At 42.3% G+C, this 10,903-nt stretch overlaps 1 protein-coding gene across 4 annotated transcripts in view; it reads right to left on the bottom strand.

The window, feature by feature from the left end:
- The window catches only part of LOC102215338 (plasma membrane calcium-transporting ATPase 1-like), a 124,888-nt gene that overhangs the window by 3,921 nt on the left and 110,064 nt on the right, over nucleotides 1-10,903 (bottom strand). For 3 of the 4 annotated variants that reach the window (XM_013909986.1, XM_005729636.2, XM_005729638.2), the window contains 4 exons: nucleotides 9,027-9,240; nucleotides 8,678-8,889; nucleotides 8,050-8,157; nucleotides 6,703-6,885 (listed from right to left, as the gene is read on the bottom strand). In XM_013909986.1, the coding sequence (XP_013765440.1) occupies nucleotides 6,703-6,885; nucleotides 8,050-8,157; nucleotides 8,678-8,889; nucleotides 9,027-9,240 (717 nt within the window). Of the gene's footprint in view, nucleotides 1-2,213; nucleotides 2,425-6,702; nucleotides 6,886-8,049; nucleotides 8,158-8,677; nucleotides 8,890-9,026; nucleotides 9,241-10,903 lie in introns of all 4 variants that reach the window. The other variant, XM_005729637.2, reaches the window with a different exon arrangement.

Raw genomic sequence — 10,903 nt, 5'->3', positions numbered from 1 at the left:
TGGTTGTTCAGGTTCAGGCAATACAGCATCGCCTCGCATGATTATAGTCCCAAAGTGGAAAAACCTGGATCGGATTTGTCTTCTTTGTCTACAAAGAAGGTTTAATTAGCAGGAATGTCCCACAATGTAACAGTGACAGCAACAGTGGCCTAAAAACCCCCCAAACATTTTCTTCTGAGAGATTCATTGGATGATTTTTAAATTTTAAACTGTGAAAGCAGTGTCCGCATTCCAGGAAAGTGTAATAAAACCATTTTTGCCACTAAAACCAACAATTAATATTACATTTTATCCTCCCGAGTCGGTTCCTGCATGTTAAAAGATTTCCCCAGTGGATGAAAGGGTTACTTTGAGTCAAAAAACGGGCTCCGACTGTGGTTTGTAGCCACTCCAGTTCTTGGCCTGATTGTTGGAAGCTGCACCATCTGTAGTTCTCAGCGCTTACCTGAGAAAGTGAAATCTGGAGGCTTGTGACTGGGAGGTCTAATCTGAATCTGGCTAAAATTTAACCTCAATGCATGATCTCGTCTATGCAAATAAGATATAAATACCATAAACTAACTGTCCTGCAGCAAACTGACTTTCTGGGGTCACTGCTGGTTGGAGGGCACGTTTTACCAACTCGGCTATGATGGCGTCAGCGGGAATACCGAAATATTTCAGCCGATCCCCGACCCCAGTAAACACCACACACATAACAAACACAATCTCACTGTTAAGCATTTCTAATCACGTTCCGAGTGAGAATCGTTTTGTCCTCGGCCTGCTCTCCTCTCTCGGCCTAAAGTCGTTTTCTGTGTGATGAATCCGCAGAGGCTGCAGCTGATCACACTGATTTATACGCACCAGTAGACACTCTTCATTATAATTAATAACCCTGCAGTTCAAAGCTCTCTATTACTGAACCACAAGAGAGCTGCAGGCTGAGCTCTGCAGCTTAGAGCATGCATGCAACAACCAAAAACACTCGTGCATACACAAAGCTCACAAGTTAAAAAGCTCTTGGCTGTTAAACCACGAGGGAGACTTGCTCAGCCTGACAGATTTAACCCTACACAGGATTAACCCATAAAATTATCTCGATGACCAGGATGTTGCCTCAGAGAAATAGAGGGGGGAAAAAAATCAACAAAGAAAATGGGACGGGGAAATGAGAGCGATTCATCGTCTCTTTCTCTTCTAGTAGGTCACACGTGCCCTTTAGTGACTTGTCAGGCACCAAGTCTCATCATGGGTTAATAGATGCATGGTGAGTTTAATTCTTCATGCAGGATGGAAGTGATGGAAGTAATAACAAGAAAAAAAGATGAATATAAAAGCACAGGAAGGTGAAGTGGACAGCACATGGAAGCAGAGAGATGGAAACGGATCAGGTTGTCTGCAGGCTCTCTCAGTACTTTTTTCTCTGGCTTTTACAGTCAAACTGCAGTTCACACTGGTGTCTATTCAAAGCCGTAATGTACATACTGAACACTTTAAAAGGATTTAATAAAACACATTCAGTGTAATTTTTTCTGTACAATAGAGCTGAAAATGTTTGAATGTTCTAGAAATGCTGAACTGAATGAAAGAAACATCTGAATGCTGCAACAAATCATCTAAAAGAATCTTAAACCTTTGTTTCTCACTCGCACCACTGTTCGAATGAAGCAGGGTAACATGAAGCTAATTAGCAAGTTTTAAAGATGTTCACTTTTTCTCCAAATATGCTTTTTAATATCTTGTGATGTTCAGCTCTTACTATACTCACATCTTCAAACTTGTTTACTTATAGATTTCAGCAGCAGCATCACAGCTTTATTTGCAGTTTTAATTGCAGCGATTGCAAACGGAGCTTTTTCACCTCGCTGCTGGTTTACATTTAAAGCTCTCCACCAAACCTTTGGGGGGCTTTTATTGTAAAGCTGCGGTAGACAATACAACTTAGCCACGAGTGTGATTAGAAGAGCTTTCTAAGCTATGTTCCTTGTGAAGGAAGGAAAGTAGAAAAGAAAGAAAAGTTTCTATTTAGTGAGCAGTTAATAAATAACCTAGACACACTCTTCACATGAAAAATTCCAGATCAGTTCAGGGCGTGCAGACACCCAGTTACGACAGCAGCAGTGCAGTGGCTTCAGTGTCGGTAAGTCATGCAACGTTCAAACAGAGGAAAAAAAAGACAGAGTCCAGCCTGGTGGAGCGTGCTGTTAGCTGGCCTCCAGTCACCGACTCACTGCCTGCAGTGGAGGAGGAAGCAGCAGCAGCGGGGGGCAGAGCCCCACCCGAGTTGGTGAGAGAGGAGGAGGAGCTAAGCCCTATGTGGGTGGGGCTAGAGAGAGTTTTGGCAGCAGTGGCGTCATTGTGCTGGCTGACGACGGACGGCTGGCGGCGCAGGGCACCGGGCACCGCCGCCTGGCTCGTCTGGAAGGTATAGACCACATCCATCTGAAGGAAGGACAGTCACAACACACTGTTAGAGAGCAGAGAGAGCAAGAAGACAGCACAGAGGAACAGACTTCTGCAGAGGTTAGAGACAGTGCAGTCTGACCTTTTAATTCATTCGGACGTAAAGAAGAGGTAGTGCAAGTACAGCGATGAAGACAAGCACATCTGATTAAATTACTCAATTTCAGGGTAGTTTACATTTAGTGTTAGCTGGCAGGAAACAGTGGAATGGCATTAGCTGATAAAATGTTGTGCATCAATCTACCATGAGACTCATCTATGTCATGCTTTGCTGCTAACAGCGTGACTGGGACTGTATCAGTCTGAATATGTCACACATTCAGTGGTAAGAGTTTAAATTGTCCTGACAAAAGGGTGACGCTATGTTTTCAATGAAAGTTGGCACAGATTCTGAGCCTTTCCCTCTCATACTGACTTGAATTAATCATCCAACCACAAATATCAAAACTGCAAAAAAAAAAATCATCTGATCAAAACCAACTAATATTTCATTTCATTCATCAAGATCAGTGCCGATGAAATAGACAGATTTTATTAAGTGGATCCTTTCCTTATTTTCTGTCATGTATGTATACACTGATGCTGAAAGGTCATTTTAAACTTTGCAAAGTTTCAAATAATGGATGATTTTGAATTGTGAATCATGGAACGCTTCTCTGTCAGAAGCTGGGTATCATACTGTCCCCACACTGAACAGACTGTATCCAGCATTTAAATTCAACAGTTAGTTTTACTGAAAGAAAGCAAATGGACATTATGGCAGTAAGAAACTTTCTGATTTTTCCATTGAGGTATTTCTTGCATATTTAGTACATTTGTTAAAGAAAAAGCAAAATAAAATATCAAATCTTCCAATGGGATAACCTCTGCAGTCCTTATCTGTGCTGCTGCAATACAGAAAAACTGAGCTACTGACACTTTTAGCAGGTAGAGACACTAGAATATGAAGGAGAAACAAAGATGAGAAAGAGATCAGGACAGAGGAGAAGTTGTAACAGCAAGGAGAAGTTTGAGAGCTGTCATTTAGTGTCAAAATGTGAAAATCCTCTGACAGAACGAAGGGATGAAGAAAGAAATGGAACAGTGAATAAAGAGCTTTTGAATCAGGCTTACGGCACTCTGAGAGAGAGAGAGCTGAGACAGGAGAAAGAGAAATGTGTCATTTGGAATGACTGATAAAGTTTCTGCAGCGAGGTGCTGCATGTAGCAATTATTCCCCCACTGTGTCTGACTGTTGAGGCGTTGAGCGGCACAACACTGCCCACCAGGATTAGAGAGGAAGAGGACAGGAAGAGGAGCGTGGAGAGATAAGAACCTAATTAGCTTGCAGCCTTTCGTCGCCTCCCTCTCCATCATCGCTTCCTCCCATCCTCCCATCCCGAGAGGACAACACTGATATTACAGATACACAGCCCCGAAGAGAAAAAGGAGAGCGTCCTCAGTTCTGTACAGCAGATCCGATGGCAGACAGAGAGAAGTGGAGGAGAAACATCCGCCTTTCACGACACAGATTTATGTGGACCGGGTGAAGATTATCGTAAACCGCACACGTGGATCAGGGTTTTCCGCTCCACCTGAAATCACTCTTGCCCTCGCCTGTTTCATTTGTACCCGCTCTGAAGCTTTCAATCAGATTATGTGATGAATGAGCATTTTGACCTCTAGACATTTACCAGCTCACCGGTAACACATCGATGGTTAGGGTTTTGTTTTAGCTTCATGCAAAACAGGCACGTTTTAAATGAAGTATCATTTATTAAATTTGATATTACCAGATTTGCCTACAGTTTCTATATGAAACCACCGACTTACTAAATAATTCATTTGTATTCTTACAGTTTTAGTCTGTTTGTGTGATAGATAGTGTATTTTGGATATTTAATAGTCTACTTTCCAGTTTTTTTTCTGAACAGCTGTTGAACACTTTGGCCATCACCTGCTGTTTTAATCAAGGTATAATGTATAACACAATAATAAAACGGACAAATGATGGAGAAGCACCAGAGCTCTGGATTAAGAAGCTACACTTATTTGTTTTGGTGTTTTATTTGGAAGAGGTCTGGTTTAAAATGAAGTCTTATTTTCTGTCAGTTACAGAATTGAGTGAAGAAGCAGAGAGTCAGTGTTTCTGCAGAGGTCAAACTGAGAAACTCAAGACGACAAACCAGAAAAAATTCGCTATTATTATTCAGACCTGGTTACCCTCTGGCCTCAGTAAGTACAAGCAAGCACACTGGTAAGAGGAAAACACCTGACCCCGCTGACTCCATGTGTGTGCGCGTGGGAGCGGAGCGATGACTGCTGTTACTGTAAGTGGGCGTTAGCATGGAGGCTAATGAAGCCCACAGAGACTGAATGGAACTGCCCGTGGACATGCTAAAGCTCAGTGAGCTGTCCTGTAGGAGGAGGATAACACAGACAAGTTCCAGCGTACGAAAACAGCGACTACTAAGAACACCAGCTAGATTTCAATCCAAATGCAATGTAGCATGAAGTTAGTTTACTGACATAATAATTCACTAATGACACTTACTCTCCAATTCTGATGGAAGAAAAAGATGATAGCATTCGTGTTTTAAAATCAGGTTTACCTCTTCTTTTGATTAGAGGAGTGTTGACTCTTGTTTTTTCTTTGTCTGTGCTTTTTTTGCTCTCGGTCGCTCTTTTTGTTTACTTTGTGGTTTATTTTGTGACTTTTTCCCCCCTGACCCATGTTATTGGTTTGATTGTGTCTTATTGCTTTCTTTTTAACCCCTCTCTCTTCCTTGCTGTCTGAATTTAGTCGGAATTTCAATCAGTCTTTGCCAGGCTATTGCATTTTCAACTTCCTCTTGTTCCTCAGTCTTCCTTAGATTCACCCCATGTTTTAGATTCAGTGCTTTTTTTGGACTAACCAGCCTAATTGTGCTGCAGGTTTTCTAACTAACTTTCTCTTTACCCTTTCTGCGTGTCTGTCTCCGTGATTCTGTATTTGGGTCAACCTTGCGGTTCTTAGAAGTATTCCTAAAGATTTGCTCACTAAATCTGGCTTTGTTATTATTTAATCAGTAACTTTTTCAAAAAGCGTGACTTTTTAATTTCTTGTGGTTTCCCTCAGGTTACACAGGAATTGAAAGTCCGGATGGAAACAGGTGGATGGAGACACGCTTGCTGACATGACTGATTAATTTACTGACTAATGAAAGTACTCAGGAAGGTTTGTGCCGCTGTAGCAGTCTTTAATTTCTGTTTTTTAATAAAGTGGTTCTGTGCCGAAGCTCTGCAGCAGAGTGTGAAATTGACAGGACAACATCTGCAGTTGAGTGTGTGTGTTTAATCTTCAGTTCAATTCCACACACACACACAGTGTGTGTCACAGAGGTGCCGACATGAAGCTGCAGTCGGAGATACAGCTACGGTAAACTTTTATCGAGAGTTCTGGTTGACTGCACTATGTTGTACAGTATACATATGATAAAGACTCTACAGGCTTCATTTGGCGTCTGATCTGAGATGGCTGCTGACAGAGTTTAGAGGCTCCACATGGAAAGTTTGCAGAGCCAATCAGGCTTTGCGGCACAGCTCCACGCACTCGTAAAATGTAGATACTGTGCTTTCTGTATATATTTTTTCTCCTAAGCGGCGGTCAGCTTGACTTCAAAGATTTTTTTACACCCTCCAGCTGTTAATTTCAACGTAAAGCAGCTTGATGCAGTTTACCACTTACTGCTTTTATCTCAGTAAGAGATGGTAAGGAGATTTCCATGTATCTGAAAAAAGGTCATTTTTTCTTTTCTTGCAACGAGAAGAGAACGTCAATAAGAAAAAAGATGTACTGTACTGTGAGAGCGCAGAAAATGTGTAGAGCATTTTATGTTGAATGAAAGTGAACTTGTCGTTTTGCAACAGAGTCTGGCTGGTCACCAGTGGTGATAAGCCGATGCTTGAGGTGATGCTCTGCTTGAAAAACACAAATGATGTTCGAGAGATCTGAAATAAAAACTTTGGTAAGGAATTTGTTGATGGTGAACCAGATCAAAAATGGACCCGGTTGTTGGATTCCATCGATTGTGATGCATTCAGGTGTCTGCTGGAAAAAATATTTTTATTAAAGTCTCTCTTTGTCATCTTGATGAGAGAATGCCTCTCAAACAACAATTCAGATAAGACAATAGACCAAAACCAAAACAAGCCCTCAGCCGTTGCCATCAAAGGGGGAAACTGATAACAGAAGTAGGTGATAAAGTTAGACATGTCGAGGAGCCGAGGCGAGCATACCTGTGTCTGGATGCGGTTCAGACCTCTGAACCAGAGAATCTGGCCTCTCCTCAGCTCCATCTCGGCGTGGTCGATTTCATCCGTGCCTTCGTTCAGCTCCTCCTCGGGAATCTCCTCCTTTGTGATACCGTGACCGGCCTCCTTCAGGAACTTCAGGTGGTGTGTGGGGATGGCTGAGATCAGCTGAGGTTGAGAGAAAACCATCGTCAGCAGATCAGATCTGGTGGTGTTTACGCCAAATCAGCAGATGAAAACAGCTGACAATATCCGATAACATCGATGGTCAAACTAATAAAACGTTTTATGAATATATAAAGACAGCCTGTGCTACAGCACGAGTTTAAAAGATCCATGAGAACTGCATTATGGGAAATGTAGGATCTTTTGGAGTGTGACTGATTAAAGTCCACAGAAGTTAATAATTCACGTATTAATATGTGTAGTGTATAATGACTCAAAAATTAAAAAAAGCAGGGTGTGCAGGGTGCTTTCCCAATCTAGGACCAAGACTTATGTGAGACAACAGGACTAAGGTGTTACTAAGAGGTTGTAGGAAGTATTTTGGGTAAAGTTTGGCAAATTTATTTTAAAAAATAAAAAGCTAACAAATGAACTCATTACTTATTAGCGCTTTGATTTTTTTTTCTTTACTAACAAGCAAAATGTTGCTAAAGCTGCACTGAAGCTTGATTTGACCTCAATTTTAAAACATAATATACAAAAACTAATGAAGCACAATTAACTTGTAACTTGGTTATGCAATCATTATTTATTATTTTCCTTCTGCTGGTGAACTATCTGTTCATGGTTGTTAAAAGAGAGCGGAGAGACACCCAGCATCCTGCTGGAGCTGCACATCAGCTTTTTATATCTCCGTCACCCTCCTCTCTCTCTCCGTTAGAAACAAAACGTGTTTTTACCTCTTAAATAAATCACAGACTTCAGATGAGTCTGTTTCTGTCAGCATATTTCTGTCTCTCTGCCCTCCACCTGAACCCAGCAGGCTAGCTATGACTGAACAGTTTTTCTGTGTGTTTGCATGCTAACAGGATCATGCGTGTGATGGCGTGTTCGTGCGCGTCCACAGAGGCGCTGACACGCCGGGTTTGTTTTCCCTCGGCCCTCGTAAACAGGAGTCGCACAGCTTTCATGTGCTGAGCTCATTACCATGGCGATGGTCGTGATGGCAACACCGCAGCAGCGCGAGTGTGACAGGCAACAGTTTTCTGCCATAAACCTCACATATCCACCTCTTCATCAGCTCCTGGGTACACGTTGCTTATTCTCACAGCTCGGGCTGGTGTTTGTTCTGCTCAGCTGTTTGTGCACTTGAGGTTTTTGTCTCACCTGTCCCCACAGCAGCTCTCCCACGCCGATGAAAACGCACCACAGCCACTGGTCGATGGTCAGAGCCGTGCAGGAGAACGGCTTTCCTCCGAACTGAACAATGACGATCTGGGAAGGAAACAAGCAAGCGGCATGTCAGCCGTGTGAAAACTAAGGTTTTTCGCCATTTGGGCACTACTTTTTAAATAATACCAAGGTGCGGTGTTAGTTAAGTTGCCAATAACTTCTCTGTCATTTACTGTAAATCATTAGCCAGCTAACTACAGAATCAACACGACCACCACCTTTCTATTGACAACCTTTCGACACTTTGTCCCCCACACAGCACAGGCAACTGCTCATCTCGTGATCTTCCACCTGTTTTTGGTCAACATTTTGGATGTGTGTGATTCATCGTACCGCCAGTTCTACTGTTATGGTCTTAACCTGATGTGCTGATGTCTTCTTACCATTTCTAATTCAGTGAAAAAGAAACCATCAGAAGGTTTCAGCTAAACTCTTTTTAAATGTAACCAAACTATGTGGAGCAAAAATGCAGCTGCAGCTACTGAGACCATGAATCCATCCAGACTGAGCGGTAACATAACAGGAAAACCTTGGTAGCACTAAAGGATGGTGAAGGTGTTACCTGCAGAGCGAAGGTCCCCAGTACAACGCTGCAGAAGATAGGGTTCCTGTAGACACCTTCGAACACGTTCCTCTCTCCGTGGATCTTCCTGGCATTGATTTCGTTGAAGAGCTGCATCATGACGAACACGTTGAACACGATGGTGTAGTGCTCTGATGGTGGGGAGTGCAAGGGAGCGTTTCGCCCACTGTCGATGTCGAAAAAGTTCTCACCTGATAAAAGATGAAGGAAAATACCCCAAAAATGTATCTCAACTGTTTCGACAATGATTAACAAACATCAGCGTCTTAGTATCAATGCATTACAGCAGAACCAGGTTTACACCCAACTTGGATGGAGTCAGACTCACCAGCGAAGAGCAGGGTAAAGATGATGACGAGCTGGTACACAGCATGGCCAAGTATGTTCTTCATCATGGTCCTGGAGATGAGGGGCTTGTTCCGACCGTAGGGTTTACGTAGCAGCAGAGACTCAGTGGGCGGCTCCGTGGCAAGAGCGAGAGATGCCAGAGTGTCCATGATGAGGTTGACCCAGAGCATCTGGACAGCTTTCAGTGGAGAGTCCTTTTGGAGAAGGAGTAGGAGTTTAATTTACGAGAAGAGAATATAACATCAGGTATATAACAGAATACAAATATGATTCAGCAACCAAACAACAGGGAAACCAGCAGACTCTTTGCAGACCAGCAAAGAGCATTACTCCCAACTACAGCTTTGAAATTCCCACGTTTACAGCATGAGAAACTGTTTTGGTCTAATTTTCCTTATTGTGACAACTGGAATGGTGTGACTGGTTTCAAATTTTGTAAAGGTATCTCGTGATCAAAAGACCCTGTTAAATGCAACCTGCTTGAAAAGATGGACTCAGTTCAGTTGGACTCGAATGTAGTATAAACGTGTATTCATACTAGATGACTGAACGCCAATGCTTTCTCAATGACACAGTAACACACACGGTAAATAACAAACCTATAAAACATGTGAGAGGACAGTGTGACCACTACTGACAGAGGAGCTGAGATGCTGAGAAGAACTGATCATTCAGGGAGCATGCTCTGACACGGTACAGGGCAATGAGTGGCCTGCTGTCTGGAACAAATATGGAATCTCTGAGATTCAAAAAATGTTGCCACTGATACACAAGTTATTGTTTAAGAAGGTTCAGGGACCTCATGGTGGACACATCCCATTTTTCACATGGTGTCTATGGTTATATTTGAACTTCCACATATTGTTAGGATTGCATTGTTAGGAAACAAATATATGGGCATTTTTTATACTGCTGTCACTGTGAGAACCATACTGTAAGAACTGATTTAATCTTAGTGCGTCTAACATCAAATGAGTAATTTAACTGCATAAAAAAATGAGGAAAAAAGTACACACACATTTCAAAGCACTCCCTCCACTTCTAAAACCCAGTTTACGCCTCTGGGTCCTGCCTCTGTTCCTCTGTACACACACCAAACACATAAATCGCCTTTTAATGATCTTTTCCGTGCACTAACAGAGACCGAGCGCCTGATGATCAGTGAGCAAAATCACAGCACAGAGACCACAGACCTGCTGAGTCCCCCGTTATATTTCAGGATTATGACGGTGACGTGTTGCCATGGTTTCAGGCTGAATCTTAGCCTACTTTGTGTTCTTCGCTCTGTAGTCGAGTTAGTTATCTGGTCTTGCCAGCTGTGAGCCTTTCAATTAATACACAGCCCCAAGACTTTCTTCTTTATTGTGTCAGGGGTTCAGCTTTCTGATTACAGGCACATTATGAAACAAAGAAAATGTGACACGGCCAACTCGCCTCCTCGCAGCACTGAGACGGTCACATCGAAATCACAAATTACTCTTTGTTTCTATGGATATTTTATCAAGCGGAGATTTAAAGATGTTTCCACAGCGTGCGACGAGGTACACCAAACACACCAGCCAGCCTCAAAATCAAATCAAAACACGAGTTAATCAAAAGCATAAGTGAAGGCGATGTTTTTACTGTTTTTGAATTTGAGATGAAAACCAGCAACGACACAAACACAATTTCACATGCTGTTTATACGCAAATAGCACACTCATTTAAATTGTTTTACATTCAAAACCTTTTAAAATCTATACATTCAAAAGCATGTGATTCATTGATCACTGATTAGAGATACTGTAGCACAAATGCTAGCAGCTGCTATAGTGAACATACAGTGGCTTGCAAAAGTTTTCGGCCCCCTTGAACTTT

The sequence above is a fragment of the Pundamilia nyererei genome, unplaced genomic scaffold, assembly GCF_000239375.1.
Source record: "Pundamilia nyererei isolate P.nyererei 1_Seehausen unplaced genomic scaffold, PunNye1.0 scaffold00034, whole genome shotgun sequence".
In the NCBI taxonomy this organism is placed as follows: Eukaryota; Metazoa; Chordata; class Actinopteri; order Cichliformes; family Cichlidae; genus Pundamilia; species Pundamilia nyererei.
This window is presented reverse-complemented; position numbering and strand designations above follow the sequence as displayed.